Source organism: Phymastichus coffea, unplaced genomic scaffold (assembly GCF_024137745.1).
Source record: "Phymastichus coffea isolate CEN01 unplaced genomic scaffold, Cenicafe_Pcof_1.1 PCOF00028, whole genome shotgun sequence".
NCBI lineage: Eukaryota > Metazoa > Arthropoda > Insecta > Hymenoptera > Eulophidae > Phymastichus > Phymastichus coffea.
Genome location: NW_026706839.1, coordinates 2,116,785 through 2,133,879, shown reverse-complemented (window position 1 = coordinate 2,133,879; position 17,095 = coordinate 2,116,785). Strand labels below are relative to the sequence as shown.

General features: G+C 44.6%; 2 protein-coding genes across 3 annotated transcripts; both read right to left on the bottom strand.

Moving 5' to 3' along the window:
* Positions 1–178: 178 nt before the first annotated feature.
* On the bottom strand, positions 179–1,087 carry LOC131675712 (uncharacterized). Its single transcript, XM_058954816.1, has 2 exons — positions 891–1,087; positions 179–623 (listed from the first exon to the last, which is right to left on the bottom strand). The coding sequence occupies exons 1-2, from the start codon at positions 1,017–1,019 to the stop codon at positions 444–446; spliced, it is 309 nt and encodes a 102-aa protein (XP_058810799.1). The 5' UTR covers positions 1,020–1,087; the 3' UTR covers positions 179–443.
* A 239-nt stretch (positions 1,088–1,326) lies between these two features.
* Positions 1,327–6,900, bottom strand: LOC131675711 (cationic amino acid transporter 4). Of its 2 annotated transcripts, XM_058954813.1 has the most exons (9): positions 6,373–6,897; positions 5,399–5,542; positions 4,840–5,088; positions 4,344–4,679; positions 3,716–3,962; positions 3,202–3,634; positions 2,893–3,127; positions 2,651–2,821; positions 1,327–2,587 (listed from the first exon to the last, which is right to left on the bottom strand). In XM_058954813.1, the coding sequence occupies exons 2-9, from the start codon at positions 5,538–5,540 to the stop codon at positions 2,403–2,405; spliced, it is 1,998 nt and encodes a 665-aa protein (XP_058810796.1). In that variant the 5' UTR covers positions 5,541–5,542; positions 6,373–6,897; the 3' UTR covers positions 1,327–2,402. The 2 variants fall into 2 exon arrangements, with proteins under 2 accessions (XP_058810796.1, XP_058810798.1); XM_058954815.1 differs by lacking the exon at positions 1,327–2,587 and having other exon boundaries at positions 2,724–2,844; positions 6,373–6,900.
* Between the last annotated feature and the right edge of the window lie 10,195 nt (positions 6,901–17,095).

Here is a 17,095-nt window from a genome sequence, read left to right as displayed (position 1 = left end):
CTTGCACGAATAATCGAATTTACTATATTATTCGTGTATTGACGTTAAATTAAAAAATCGCCGTTTACGAAATGAAAGTATTCGATAACATTATTCTTTTTAGTATTTATAGGTTTCTTATAAATATTTCAATTACATTAACCGATAATTATTAACTAAATCTTTTTGCAATGTTTTTTAGAAGAATATTTATTTTTAATTTTGAATAATTATACATATATATTAAGTGAATTCCTTCATGAAGACATGTCCAAATCGCGATTATTCTAAAAAAATTCTAATCATATAAGTCAATAAACCAAGAAAAAAGATTTCATTAAGTTCTGAATTTATTGACATACGATAAGAGCACACGATTATACTGACATTTATACATTCAAAACTAATTGATTAAGTGAATACGAACAATCTAAAATATTCAGGAAAAATGTAATTTACTGAAATTAACCGCAACAGCTACTAAGTTCTGGATCTTGTTCTGATTCTAGAGAGCGTTTTTGAATAGACTTTGCAATTTTCGTAACTTTTCCTTTGACGTTTGCAATAGATTTCAGGTCTGCACCTGCAATCGATTGAGATGCCTCTTGACCTGACGATGTTATATTATCCATGACATTTACTTCCTAGAAGTATAATTTTTATTGTTACTCAAGATGTGAAGATCAACCTATATAAAACAATTTGTTAATAAAACTTTGATTTTTTTCTTATTAATCAATCGCATAACATTTGAAGAAATATCTGTAACGACATCAAAACATTTAATAATGAATTATTAACATGAAAATAAAATATTTCAAAAGATAATATAAATTGATTATGAAGGAAAAATATCTTTGGATATATTTTCAGTAAATTGCACGTTTATAAATGTTAGAAAAAAAACTTACTTCTTCTTTATCCAAAACATCATTAACTGCAACCATATTATCGGTGTCGCGACGATTAATTTCCCTACCTTCAGTCATGACACCGAGTACGGTAAAAAAAAGAGCGAGGTACAAGATAAACTTGAACATCTTTAAAGTTTTAAAAAAACTATTAAATGTTCTTACGGCGAGAATCAAATGATTGGCGATTTTTCCGAGTTCAAGATCTATTTAAAAGACGCTAGCCACTCAACTGTTTAGCAATTAGTCGATTAATGGATTCGATAGTGCCACAACTCTGAATGATTAATAGCTTCTTTTATCGCTTTTGTTAATAATAGAGCGCACTTACTCACCTTTGTTGTAGGTTTTAATAATGCGCGTGACAGGAAACGTTTTCTAAATCTGACAAGAGGGTTCATTTTCAGAAATCAACAGACAACAATTTACAATATTGAAATTTGATTTTTTTATCCAGAAACGTAGAAGTTTTAAAGTAAGTAAATCATTATAAACATTTATTCATAAAATACGTTCATAAAATTAATAATAAAATATAGTAAACAATTGACATTGCTCAAAATCAAGATTATATACGAGTGATTGTTTTTTCGTATATATGACATTTTTGTGAGAACAGTTTTTGGTAATATAGTCTTCAGCAGTAAATTTTGCAAAAGTAAAATTATTTTTGCCCATAATTCTCGTTGACGTTTCGTAACAATACAGTATTTTTTTTTATTATTATACATACATCTTTGTATTAATTATTAATGCATTGTTTCATGGTTATTATTGAGCTTTTTCACAATATCGCTTAGCCGTCATACATTGTAATTGTTACAAACGTTGCTTATTATTATTCTTTTTTTTAGATTCAATTTCACACCAAGATATTGTCGATCGAACATAAAGTCAGCCCGAGTAATATCGAAGCAGTAATTAACAATTTTTTTATTCTACAGGATTACAAACAAAGAAATTCAGCTGTTCCATCTATGTATTTTTTGCATGCGTGTTCTATATTTCGCGGACTGGCTAAATAATGTTTCTACATAATTATAGCACCACGTAACTCATTATAATCGATGCCAATTATCTCAAGGCACACCTTTTCATTATTTTTTTTTTCTTTAACAACAAATGTTATCTACGCAGTTACGGTTTCCATATTCTGGTTGGTTGGAAGAAAATTGAATTTCCGAATACACTTTGCATTATATTTATATTTCGATACTTGTTGCGTGTTTTTTTCTTTTACTCCAGTTTTGTCAGTCTTAACATGTGTTTCCACAATTTAACTTTCCAAAATATCTCAATCTATTATTATTTTTTTACAAAGAACCGAAGCAACTTTTATTCTATCTTCTTCAAAAAATTCTAGTAAAACGCAATTTAGATTTGACTTTACATTATTAAGAACATTTTTTTATATTACAATCATTTAATAGAACACTAATCAAAATTGCGCTCAACTAGAATATTATCAGTCATAAATGTTGTCATTCTACGATTCCACTGCTGTTAGAGTTTTCAATGTAAAAACTCATCAGCCGCTAGTGTCGGGGTAGTGTCGGTTTTACGATTGAGTCTAAGACTACACGAGCCCCACTTGGCACCCCGTTCCGCTTCGGCGCTTTCCATCAATACAGCGTAGGTTGACGGGTCTAAGGCTTCTTTGCTGTAATGAATCCCATACAGGAAGTAGATGAGTAAACCTGTAAAAAATGAAGGCTGGAAATATCGATTCGACGTATAAATTGGCCAGAATGTCTACTTACCAACTATCATCCAGACAAGAAACCGTAACCACGTTAACAGGGATAGATGAAACATCAGGCCAATGTTGAGAAGAATACTAATTGCTGGTACAAGTGGAACCATCGGTACTCGGAAGCTTGAACCATTTATACTTGGTGGATTTTGTTGATGGGCAGCTATGATTAAAAGACCTGAAAATATAGTCGTGTCGATGCTAATCAAAGTTTTTATCGCGAGTGGCGATCAGTCAATTGAAACTTACTGGCAATAATGATGACAAGTAGATTGATCAACATCAAGTAATCCCACCAGGCAGGCGAATAAGCATTCTGCGACAGGAAGACCAACAGCGAGCACAGTGATACGGAGGCAACGGAAAAGAATATGATACACGTGGTCACCGCAGTTCCAGGCTCGTAGTTGCCCAGAAAGCTTGCCAGCCAAGCGTAACGCGCTCTCACTTTGCCGATGTCGTCCATACAGAATCCTTGTAGGAGCTGTCAAACGATTCATTACAAGTGCATCGCTGCTCGCGTCACATTCTAAATAAGAAGAACAATTGAGGTCAGACCTGCGACTCGATGGAAGTGGACATGCTGTAGCAATCGCTCAAATCCATGCCTAAATCGGTGTTGGCCGGGGAAGCCAGTTGGTGCGAAGAATTCGGCGCCGTGGTATTAGTCGACAGCGTATTGTCTTGAGCTTGAGAAGGCGGCGGCGGTGGTCTGTATCTCAACACGATAACACTGGCCGAAACGATGGTGTAAGCGAGGAAAGTACCAATGGACATGAACTCCACCAGATGATCGAGATCGAAGAGTAACGCTATGAGAGCTGACACGAGTCCACTTATAGCAAGGTTGATCGTTGGTACTTGGGTACGTTTGCTCACTCGTGCGAGGAAATCGAACAGTAATCCGTCGCTGGCCATAGAGTACATCGTTCGTGGTAGAGAGAACAGAGAGCCAAAGAGCGTTGTCGTCATGCCGCAGAGAGCACCCACGCTGCGTTTCCGCGTGAGAAATCAACGTAACGATTACGCCGCGGGCCAATTGTGTTTGCGCGCAAGATCGAGCGACACCAACCTGATGACGTATTTAGCCCAGTGCACACCCTTGGCGGCGAAAGCCTCGGGCAAGGCAGCATCGCGACTGATCCTCGCGTAAGGCTCGACGAGCGTAAGTGCGGCGCTCACGAGGATGTAGCCAACGGTGACGATAGCCATGGAGAGCCCTGTTGCCAATGGTATACTGCGTCCTGGAGTACGAGCTTCTTCACCGGACGTCGCTATCGAATCGAAACCTACGAATGCGTAGAAGCACGTCGCGGCGCCTGTTGAGTCAACGGATAGCTTATTTTAACAATGGCTTAGTTTCTTCTTGGAAGCTGTATGCTTTGCCGGATATTATTTATGCTTATTTTTGCTTCCCCGGATGAGCTATGGAAAAGAGGGAAACCATGTGACGCGCGCACGATTTCCAAAAGTAATATTTACATAGGATCTTAACAGGGCTTTCCTCGCGTCAATACGCCGACGTAAGAGGATCAAAGTACAGCCAACGAAGAACGTCCTTTCCATTCTTCCAAGACTTTACGTTTCGCATCGCATCGATCGTTCGTCGTGTTACAATGAGGCATTTCTTAGAAAACAATTTTCTCGACCAATCAGTCAACGTAACAAATGGAATAATCCAAACGAATATTGATGAATACCAGCAAATACTCCAGTCATTCCGAACGGCAAGAATCCGGTGCCACGATAATTCCAGTTAGCCAAATCCCCGTGATAGAATCCTAATACGATGACAAGGCCCATCACACCGAGATTGACAAGAGTGAGCAGCGAGTTTACAGCTGCCGAACATTTCACCCCAAGAGCCAAAAGAAGTGCGTAAATGAGGCATAAAGTTGCTGCTAGCGGATCTGGCACAGTACCCAATGGCTCCTCCATACTGTGACCGGACATCAAACGTTTCGTGAAGTTGCTGATCGCTCTGCCCGACAGTGAATCTACGTAGCCACTCCATGCGCGCGCTACCGATGCTGCACCTATCGTGTACAGTTCGTATGATTCTGATGGACCATTATCATTGATACATTGTCAATGCAAGTAATATATACCCGGTTTGGTCAGGCACAAGCTAATTTATTTTCATTGACAGCGTTGTACCATTTTTTACTTCTACGTCTACAAACAATCATTATTTACCAATCATATGCTCTAAGATGATGTTCCAGCCAATGACGAATGCCCAGAACTCGCCAACAGAAACGTAAGCGTACACGTAAGCACTGCCAGCTTTCGGTACTTTTGCGCCAAATTCCGCGTAACAAAGGGCGGCTAATAAAGATGCAAGGCCCGCCAGCAGAAAGCTTAATATAACGCCGGGACCAGCCATATCACGAGCCACGGGTCCGGTCAACACGTATATTCCAGCGCCGATCATATGGCCGATACCTTCGAGAGTAATGATTAATTGCAATTTTTTATTTGTCAGTATAGATTCGACAACTGGTTCAGTTGTCAAACAAACTTCTTCGAGAGTCAATGAAATAAAAATGATCATTTCGTTGTGGTGACTGATAAAATTATGCAAGAAATACTAAAAACAATGCGATCGATTAATCGAATAAGAATTACGGAGTTGTTATACGAAGTTATACGAAGATATTTATTTAACGAGCTGATGCCAATGCGCTCGGAAGATTTCACGAAAGTATTTCAAAATTATTAAGCGTGGGTGCAGTGAGGCACGCGGCATACATACCAAGGAGAGTAATATCGAACGTAGACAGGCATCTCTTCAATGGGGTGTCCATGACGTCACCCTCCAACTTTTTCTTACGATTAATTTTCGCGCGCATATCTGACATAACGTGGCCTAAAATGATCCTTCTGACTGACGGCATACCTGAAAAATTATCACACCCACTTATCTGATTGAATTATAATGTTTGCATGTTTCACGTAATTCTGCATTAACAGACCGTGCACCTTAGTTATGAGCTCTTTTTTCTTAATCCGATCGACGAATAACTTGAACGTTATTTAGGCTCGCAAAGTGACACTTTGAAACAGTTCGGTTGTAGTCACCCCCCTCCCTATCCTCGCGTACTACGATGCGACATTATAAAGGACAGATTGAATTAAGGTGGCCGTTATTTTAAAATGCGATCACGAACTGCACGAACCACGCACGTGACAGTTTTCCCAATCGATGTGTAAAATAAAAATAAAATCGATAGGTCCATACACTCCCACACACTTTATGTACTTTACGTGGCACTTTCTTCCATAGAGATCCTTATTCCCTCTTCAGTGTTTCGCGTCGATCATCCCAAGTAAGATAATAAAAAATAAGTATCTCTTTCATTGATTTACGTCATCTTTCACGTAAGCTTGTGTCTGCGTTATACGGACAGCAGATTGATTCCAACAGGTGAAAAATTGATTAGACTGAAATATAGAGCTACTGGCCGTAAGTTGAACGCTGCGTAGCTCGCGAAGTTGAAACTATCGTTTTATATTCTTGTACTGTGGTTCCAACGCATTTTTTTTATTCTTAAACTGCACAACAGAACCAATTCTAAACACGAAAATAGTCCATCGATTTCTCGCAGTCTCAGCACTGTCTCGCTTCCAGCAAATCCATGCCCTTCCCCCGTGATAATCACGCATCCACAGAGAAGAAAAACAGAGAGAGAGAGAGAGAGAGAGAGAGAGAGAGAGAGAGAAACTTACTTTGATCAGTGTGATCCTCGTTGCACTTCGTTCTTGCTGCCTATGGCGAGTGACGCGTGCGTGCGTGTGTAGAGCTCACTTTTCCCATTCAGGTATAGAGCAGGCTGCCGGCGGCGGCGTCGGCTCTCTGTTCACCAGCATACGACGCATGCTCGAGGGCGACGATCGATCGAGGCCCTCCAGCTCGTCTTCGCTGTCTCTTTTTCGCCCAATGATTTTCCAGCTGCGCGCACGAGCCGCAACTGTTGTGGCCGTCCCACCAAATCTGCGAGGACTTGTGCGCGAGATGACCGTGACATTCTGCCAAGGTTGTTGTTAGAGCTTGCGGCTTGATTGCGAGATTCGCTCGTTGCTGATGTTCTTATGTTGACCATCGTAAGATTGAGCGACACATCGATTTTGAGCGTTAATTTAGCGATACTAAAACTTGATAAATGTATTACTGTGCCAGTTGACACTTTGTAAGGTCGTGAAATTCGAACAAGTAAGCACATGCTTTCAATGCAATTCTAATAAAAAGTATGAAATGGCAATAAATTAGTTTTTTTTTCTTAGCACTATACACCTCAACAATTATTCAAGTAAACTTTGAGAATGAAGTTAATTGGCAAGCTATTCCCTGTGATGCTAAAAAGATCTTTCGTTAGATTAGCGTGAGCAGATAAACGATGCGTTATCGACGTACGCTATAGCTTCGGAGCTTCTTGGAGAATCGTGTAGGTAGCGCGGCCAGGCGGGGCGTGCTCGACGCAACACGTGAGCTTTTTCATTCCACGGGTAACTCTTGCGCTTGTAACCTCGACTGTCGTCACTTTTCAAGCTGTCACTGTATTTCGCAACGCTAACGAGTGCATCCGAGCTCTGTTTGCCGCTGAATTACGTCGCAAATTTTTCATTCGACGCGCAATGCTAAGTACGAGCATACCCGTGTCGGTAAGGAACGACCGAAAAAAAAAAAAAAATGGCCGAACGAATTGGTCAACTTGCAGATACTCGTCAAGCGACAACGAAAAATCGAGGCACTCGGCGAGAGCTTATTTCCTCATACATATACATACGGGAATAGAGAAAGAAGAGATGGTTTGGAGCGCGCAGCGTGTATAAATCATCGCCGGGTACAGCGAATCCCTGGCAGCCATTATGGCGCGAGCCGTGGCTCGTAAACGAAAAAAATCGCCGTTCGCCGCCCCGATCAATTTCTGTTTTTGAAGGGTGACTGCAATGACTTTTTCCATCTTTTTCGACCCTACGCGAACGACGAGTATTATTTATCGCGACGATAAACGCCAAAAGTTACGGGTGCGTACGCGCACTTTGCCATAAGGGTCGATCGTCTTTGCGAACGAATGGTGCGTGACTTGTTGTTGCCTTTTGATTATCCTATTGATAGAGCTACCCGAGAACAGTGAAACTGGTCGTCAAGTCCGCTAAATATAACTTGAAGGAGATTTATATTTGAGGGCAGTGAGCGGACGTTGCCCGTCGACAAATTTTTAATCGTAATTTTATTCTTCGATAAAGAATGCGCCGACGTATTTCGCATAGCGCGCGTGAAAGCACGTTAGCGCGAGCAAAAGCTTCTTGGCAGTGTCGAACTCGTATCGTTGACCATGGATGCAATGGCAAAAACTTTTACGCAATACACGGAACACGCGTGTTGAAATATTTCACCCGGTTGATCTCGAAATTCTCGATCTTGTTGCCCCGAGATCAAACGGCACGATCGCAACTGTCCAAAAAAATCATACCGACCAACGTACATCACTTTCAGCCAACATCCGCAAGCTTTAACGACGTCCCAGCGCGCATTGCGGCAATTTTCGCGCGAAGGATTTCGGCCGGACATTCGGGAGAAGAAGAAGGAAAAAAAGTGAGCGTCGCGGCCGGCGTTAAGGGCTCAATCGGGAATAACCTTTCGCCCTTCCTTGGGGAACGTTTTCACAAGCTGGCGACGATCAAGCCTCTCGTGCGCCGCTATGACGATCGAGTCGAGGAAATAAATATAACGTCCTCCTGAATACTGGGATTGGGGCAGATGAAAAATCGGAAGGCGAATGCGCTGCTGAGATGGGAAAGACCGAGCATATGAGAATATCTTTCATTTCTTCTTTCGAGGGGACCGAAAAGATACCCATACCGAAAAGATTTTTTGCCGTTTTTGAGCTAACATTTTACATGCAAAATATTTATTAAATACGCATTGCTTTTCAGTAACATTTAATTTTTATAACATCGTCGAAACAAAACGACTAAAACTTGTAAGCATTACGCAGATAAAAAGATTATAGAACTCCGTGGAGCGAAAGAAATTTGAGATCCTCCGAAGACGTAGAAAGAGTTGGACTGGCTCAATGCGTAAAAGTATATGTGAGTTATTGGATACTGAAAGTGATCGTTATCTCGATTATTTCTGGAAAAGATTGATGAAGTCAGAATCGAGGATCGCGTTGAGCTGTAAAAACAAGATGAAGGTGTGATTCGTTTCGTGGCTTCGAGACGAGCTTATTGGTGCGTAGAACAATTCCGAAAAATATTATCAGACGAAAGAAAATTTTATCGATGCTTTTTTGCTGTTGTTCAGTTTGCGTTGAGCTATTTAAAAAACAACTGTGCTTTTTCCATTCATCGAAAATAGTAATAACAGCGTAAAAGAAATAAAACGTTATTTTTTTTGCTCTTCACGGAAATACTCCGTCAATGCAGTTGGTAACGTTCTTTTCAACAACATGCCTACCTAGAAACGATTTACCATCAGCCTTAAAGCAAACTTAGACGCATTTCTAAAGCGAAGGCAAATCATTCAAACCGGAGGTCGAATGCCTATACGCAACTGCTAATCTGCGTTTTTTACGATTTCGTTTAAGAAAATGTAATCGTGCGTTTTGAAATCGATATAAAGGGATTGACGTTGAATTTGACAAAGGATTAAACAATTATTGAGCAAAACAAGGCACGCGGACGACTCAGGAATAAAATTTAAAAAAATGATTCGTTGAATTCCCGAGGAAAGGTGTACGTTTGACGAGAAATAGCGAGCTTTCGTTTATCCAAGATAACCAGAATGACATATGCGCAATAGTTACGTACAAGATGTCGGCAAGGGCGAGTGCTTGACGCATCGCGCAGCGCAACTGAAAGCCATCGGTGTACACGAGTGCATTACAGGCGGATGATTGACGAGCGCTTCGATTTCCGGCAACGCCTATGCGTTGCCGGCGAGAAGAGATGGGCAGGGTGCTATGGCGAGGGTTCGGGGAGAATTGCGCATCGCATCTCGGCACTTTACGCCCGCGAGACGTATAAACGCTCGGTAGCCGGTTATGGGGCTCCCGTAAATCATCAGGATATAGTGGCACTTGCACGTCGAGCTTCCGCTTGAAGAACGCGCCCGGCCTTCTCTAATTTACAATGGCCCCATGCAACGAACGCCTTTAACGGCGCGGCTCTCTGTTCTTACGGTGGAATTAAAATTGGCCTGCTCTCTTTATGGCGCGCGTGGTTTTAGAGGATGCGCTGCTATTGCCGTTGCTGCTGCTGCTGCTGCTGCTGCTGCTGCTGTTGTTGTTGTTGTTGTTTCGCTGGCTGGCAGGATCGTTGCCGTGCGTGCTGATTAACGATTTCGCAAAATAACTCGTAAAACCCTGCCGCCGGCAGCTTTCGTATTGCAATTAGCCGATGCTAAAAATACTTATTGTTCGTTGCTCTTTTCCTTCTCATTTTGCCCCGCATTTATAATCCTTGGGCGCCGTCGCCGTGATTTCTCAGCCGCGACATGTGCACCACACCCACAGAGAGAGAGAGAGAGAGAGCGCGCGTAATTTCCGACTTGTGCATCGCGCCTGTAACGGCTCCACTTCCATACATCTGGCGCGTTTGCGTGCGCGGGCTTAACTTTGACACCTATCGCTTGATAATATACACCACTCGGCGGGCCTTCATTACCGGCCTGGCTTTGCGTTTGCTGCCGTGCCGCCATTCGCACCACTTTAAGCACCAAATCTACTTTGTCAAGGATGCCTATCGAGCGATGTATTATGCCACAGCTTCGCCTCGATATGTTGAGGTGTCCACATTTTTCCTTCTCTAACAATTCAACAGAAATGATTGATGCTTCGCTGTTGTCGATTAAAGCGGCAAAATCAGGGCAAAATTCAGTCGAGCTGTCGTGGCTAAAGACGCGTGGCAAGAATGAGAAAGCACGGCGTACGGCGTATCGCAGATTTGATGTAGGTTTGATATTCAAATTCATTGTCAGCAGCGAGCGATCGAACGAAAAGCCGTGGTCACGGAGACAACAGTAGCCCTCAAGAATTATTGCGCCGCAAGCCATCGGGAAGAAAATAAGCCACTTGAAATTCGGTCGGCGTAGAGAGGGCGAAGCCACGGCAATCGTCCCGGGCGAAAGCGAAAAAAGGCGCAGACGATCCGGAGACAAAGAATCCGAGAGCCGTGGCGGCATTAAGCGCACGCGAGGCGAGCGACGGGTACGTAATTGCGCGCGCGCAGGAGTACCGGCCGCTGGTGACTTTATTACGCGCCGCGTCGCTCGTAAGTTTTTGTCATTCCGGCGCGCGCGCGCGGGCGCCGCCGTCGATCGAGAGGCGCTCCTGTACGGCCACATCTGCTGTTCGCGAGAATGCTGCTCGCCGGCCGCGCGCGACGCGAGATGTAGATTGCCGCGAAGAGCGCTTCGCGGAATGCAGCCTTTTATGTCACTCGGGCGTCGACTGGAAGGGAAAGCCGAAGCTTTTAATTGCTGCTCGCGAGCCGGGATAATTTCTTCATTCCTGCAAGTTCCGCGAACGGACGCCCCGGATGGCTCGGCAGCTTCGTGCTCGAGGTAATGGATTTCTAGGCTTTAATTGAGCGACTTTTATCGAGACTGGTGCGTTGCCAATCAGGCTACGACGTACCGACGCGTGGCTATACTAGCTAATTACTTGCCAAGTCCGCGCAATTAGATGCTAACGAAGTTGAGCAAAGCTCCGAATTAATTGCACCGGATGCATAATTTTTTACGGGACGCGCGGCAGACTCCATTCCGCGGTAAGTTCCTGCGCGGCCGATGTAATTCCGCGGCACGTAAAAATAATTAAGCGAACGGCGCGTCGCGCGCAATCAATGCCAGCGGCATTCCGGTGAGCTCGGAAGCGAACGGGCAGGGCCGCGAAAGTCGCGGGCCAACGAGCGATCGGCCGGACGGCGCTCGAGCGTAGCGAAGACGAGAGGAACGCGGGCAGCCGATGCGATATAGAGGCGCGAGATACGAAGCTATCATGGCGTGGTTTATGGCCTGGAAGGCTGCGGCTGCGCCAGCTCGCTCGCTCTGCCGCGGCCCATAATTAATGTTAATAGCCGTAATGGCAAATGTTAATGGCAAGTGCCGACTGACTAATCTTAATTTATACCCCACTAAAACCACTCGGCGTATATATCCCGCAGCCGCCAAGTTAATGCTCAGCGCCGCCGCCGTTGCGATAAGATCGCCGCCAGATTAAGATATTAAATATGGCCGGCGCGAAGAAGAGCTTAATGCTTCATTAATTTCGCTCGTTTGCATCTTGATTCGCCGCCCGCTCCCGAGCAGTGAGCGCGAGCTTGTACCTTTTTAAGCTGCTGCTTATCCGCGCAACATTGCCTCTTCTCTGCGTGCTGCACGCGCGCAAACTTGCCCCGCGACCGAGTGCCGCCAGGACAGCCGGCCGAGCAACGAGTGTTTGGTTACAATCAGCGATCAATCTCTCCGCCGTTTATTCATTGAAGACTTGTTGGACTTGAAGACTCGTCGGCAACGACCAATTTTGACAGCGAGAGAAGAAAGGAGGAAACTGTGCGAGCGAGAGTCGTTCGAGCTGCCGAAGAATAATTCGATGTGCGCGGCCAGCCGATTCACGGATGTATAACGCTCGGCCGAGCCGTCGAATGTCAAACAAAGCAACGGAGAAAAAGCGCGCGGCGCGCGTTCGACAGAGACTTTGCAGTGCGCTTACGATCATTCATCTGTGACTTTTATTGCCAGGCGTTGCGTGTGCGCGTATGCGCCAATGCGTCAACTATTTTAATTAAAAGGCCTTAGGCTCTCCTCGGCACGCAACGTGTGCAGTTCTCTTATATAGCCGGCGGCGACTCATATCAAGCGAAACTAATCGAAGGGTCAGAATGCCCTTCGTGCCTCGGATTTCCTCTGCTAATCCAATAAATCTTGGCAATACTATGCCAGACTCGCTCGCTCGCTAACTATGTTAACATCCTTTTTGATGTTTCCATAGGGGGGCGTCTCGCATTCCCTCGATCCACTCGGAAATTCATTTCAAATAAGTTTTGCCCGATTATTGCTTTTACTTGATTCGGATTGAATAGACGACAACGTCATGCTATGCTGCACCGCAAGTCTTTATTCACTTTTGACGCTTGACAATCGCGCGTTTCATGCAGTGTTCTACTTACCTACGTGCCGCGTGTCGGCGTGTGCACACATCAAACAGTTTGCTAGAACGCTCGTTAGATGGCTTTAGGTGTGATTGCTCGCAATTAATCGAAAATGCACACTGTGCATTCACTCTCCGTGTCCGATGTCTCGTCCACTTGTTCAATCAATAAAGCTCTCGCGTCACACGTCACAAACTTCCAAAAATAAAATCAAATCGAATAAATTGGCACACCCTGGGCATGCTCCCTCGACATCGTCCTCCCGTAAAAGTTCACCGTCACATCGCTTGCACGGAAAAAAAAGCTCTCGGCTAAAGAGCTTTCGAAGGAGCACCCGCGCGTGCATTTGCAATCGACGGCCTGGAGCGCGTGGAAAGCTTGTAAATCAGCATTTAAAGTCGCCAAGTGCGCTCGCGTATATGTACACGGGCCTCTCTCTCTCTCTCTCTGCCGGTGAAAGTAAATCTCTCGTGTGTACGTATAGCACGTCGGTGGCGGCCGCGGCGTGAGGTATGACCAGGCGTAATCATCGGTTATACATCCGTGCGCTGTACATTTATCTAGCGCCCGTCGCGAGTGAAAGCCGACGTGCGCGCGGGCGCCAGAGAGCTTTTTACAATAAACGGCGAACGAGCAGATTTCGTTTGTTGTGCCAACGCACGCGCGCGTCTTTCGGATTACCACTTTAATTGGTCGTTGCGCAACGTCGCGATCGCTTCTTTCATTACGTTCGCGTAATGAGATGGCTAATTCAATCGTCTGAACGCCGACAACCGGAGCGCTTTATCGCCGCTAATTGAGAGAATATCTAAGGCGGCGAGATGGGTATTGTCGAGAGGCAGAGAGAGAGAAAAACGCGTTTCTTCGTCACCTCGCGAGTCTAAGTATATTTGCCTGCGAATGCCAACTACATGACCGCTGAAAAATTCTTACGTGCGGCGTGTGCTTCGCTTTTTATCTGAAAGGAAACTTGTATTCATTGCCGTTTACGAACGCAAAGGGATAAATAATGTGTGCCGGGTAGTAAATTATCATCTTCTGCTGTATAGTCTTTTGTTTTCGTTGGCCGTGTCGTGGTCGGATCGATGTGCCGTTATATAGAACATTGTCGAGTGAGATAAGGCATCGACGCTGGAAACCATTAATACGATTTTCTCCGAGTAAGCAGCCACATATAGCGACATGGTTATAAATTTTCATTATCATTTTCATATCGTTTGCATATTATCCCATTGAATAATACGAGCGTGCGCGCGCGCCGCATTTGCATAATGAAGTCAAATTAGCTAGAGAGGCAAATTTTCTTCGGCCGGGTAAACATATAGTCTCCGTAAAAATGTACACAACATTGCGTCGCGAGAGCGAGAAAGGGTTAATTATGACTTCCGTGCCACTTAGCGCGAAGCCATAACAACAACCGACGCAGACCGCCAGGCGATTTGGCAGACGGCTGAATACTGTCGAGGGATGAGAAAGTAGCTGGCTGCTCTTACGTACGCGTTACAGTTTCTGTTGCACAAACAAAGTGACTAAGACGCCGTGCGTATTTCTGGCAATCAGAAGTGAAGAATTGGTACCGTGAAAATGTGTGTGTGTGTGTGTGTGTGTCTACATCGTGCCGGTTGTATAACGTGAATCGTACGTACGCGTGAGTAAGAGTAATGATTGCCCCTGGCTGCGATATTTGAAGTATTCAGGGAGGTTGCTCAGCAAAAAATTTTAACGAGATCTTGATGCAGTATTAATTACCGAAGAAACCAATGTTGAAAATTACTTACTCAATTGATTGCGTTCTTCGTTCGAAAGAGGAAAAAAAAACCATCGACGCGTTTGCAAGTGAAAAATAATGCAAATGAAAACAGAGATATGATTATATTGTAATTTGATCTTTCAGTGAAAATACATTCCAGGCCATAGTATTGTTCGTAAAGTATGCGTGTTTCTATCAGCATTTCACAAACACGAATATCGAAGCAATGCAACGAGTAAACAGACACCTACAAGATCGCAATGAAAAATCAGCAAACACAAAAGCCTTCGGTCGGCTGGTAAGATTCCCATAACAAGCGTACCGAGCCCACGCGAATCGAGCTGGACGGAGGGATTAGCGAAGCTCTCGGATAAATCACCCTCCAACGTACATACAGCCGAGTGTCTCTCTCACCCGTCGATTAATGGCAAGCAGCTCGGATTGGACTTGTCACGTTGACCCTTTTGCGCTAACACGCGCAGCAGGATGAGTATGGCGAAATCGACGGGCCTGAGTATTAATGATGTAGCGACGAAAAGGGAGAGAAGCTTTGGAGAAGTGATCCGTTGAGGTTTGTGCGGCAGATCTGATTGGAAGCTCCTAATTGCGGCAAGAAAAATTGAGGCTCGCAGAGTGTGCGCCGACTTGAATATTTATGGGAGCTCTTGTGCCGCTAATTAATGGATTCGTCTTGGTCGCTTGAGCGATGATCGAGCTTTCGAGGAGTTTCCAGACAGACTAATCGAGTGCCATTTTCCGCTGGCATTCATATCGCGTTACTTCTCGTGCGTGGCGACGCGTGACAACGAAATTTTATCGAAAAGGAAACTCGGCAAAAAACCGAAAGCTCGCAGATAGCCCGGCGGCGCTTGCAATTTCCCTCGCTCGCTCGCGACAGTGCCAGTCGAGTCCGCCCATTCAACTGTTCCCGTCCGCGCGCCATTCAAAATGCCCGAAAGCGGAGCACGAGCCCTTTTTATCGAGTGGGTTATCCTTCTCTCTCGCTCACTTTTTTCCTCCGGCCGTCGATCGCGCGCAACCCCACGAGCGTCATAAATCACATGCCGAAGTATATCTGTGCGAGGTATACATCCGCAGGGATTCGATCGAGAAGAGAAAGGCCCCTCGGACTCAGACAAAGGCAAACCGCGCACGACCCTTCGCGATTTTTGGCTAAGCCGCCGAGACAAGATCGTTTCACGTTATTACGTTGGATTTTTAAGTTTCGCTTGCATTATAACTTGCACACGTTTGTCGTAAAGCTTAGCCGAGAGCACCTTCTTATTCAATATTATTTCCGCAATAAATGTTTTCTTTTGATGCTGCAGTGACAATTCGTTTTAATTAGAGTTGGACTCATTAGCGTATCGCTGAAAGTCGATCTGATTAAGCTGTCCTTACAAACGAAATTCGAGAATGTTTTTCCAAGAACCGGATGTAATGTACATTACACAGGGGGAAAAAATGGTTCAATCTGCCACACAACTGCCTCACGGGTAATTACGGGTTGACGCGTGCACAGGTATACATCATAAAAAAGCCATTTCGATCTGTACCGAAAGGTCCGATGGTGAGATTTGATATATTTATATCGCTGTATTATTTTTTTTTCTTTTGTTCCTTCAAAAGAATGACTTGGCGAGTTAGCGTACGAATCGCGCACAGAGAAAATACGAATGTTGCCAGATTACGACGATACCGAAATCCTAATTGCCGCGACAACGTGCTCGACAAAAGAATCCAATTATAACGAAGAGAGATCGCGAGCGCTACTTTGTCTCACTGGTGCGCGGCCAATTACAATTATAAAGGAGCGCGCCCGTGCGATCGAGTGCCCGTGTGTAGCTTAACTTTCAACATTCATTTTCGCACTTATCGCGCGATCGCGAGGCAGGAAAAACGAGACGTATCACTCGCACGGAGCGCATTAGCGCGAGAATAAAATTTGAAAAGTTGGTTGGCGCGACAGCACAAAAGAAAACAAAGCGCACGCGCTGATATACACAGCACGCCTACGGACGATAAATCAGAGCCGAGGGCATTAACAACGATACGAACAAGCCTTCGCTACCACAGCGCTACAACGCGCGTACACGTATACAAAAAAAAAACAAAAAAAAAAAAGAAAAAGAAAAACAATAAAGTCTTTTGCGCAATGGCTCTAATGACTGTCACGATCGGCGGAGTTATTAATAAGCCTTCGACAATAGCGCACGTACACATACGCGCGCGCAGGCGCGCGGAGTGCAAACGATGACTAATTAATAAAGTCGGAGCGAGAGAGAGAGAGAGAGAGAGAGGAGTGTACGCGGTAAAGATTAATGGGCCTCGGCGCGTAATTACGGCGCGCATATAACCTACGTGCGCGACGATTTATAGATTCGCTCGCACGCCACCTTTCCCTTCCGTCAGATCCAACTTCAGTTGCCAGAGAGTGCAACAGCCCCCAAGACAAAGATTAACGAGCGCCAATTGTCTTTACGACGCTACATTCATTTCTCGCTTGCCCATAGGCTCACCAGCGCTATGTCCGCTGCGCGTGCG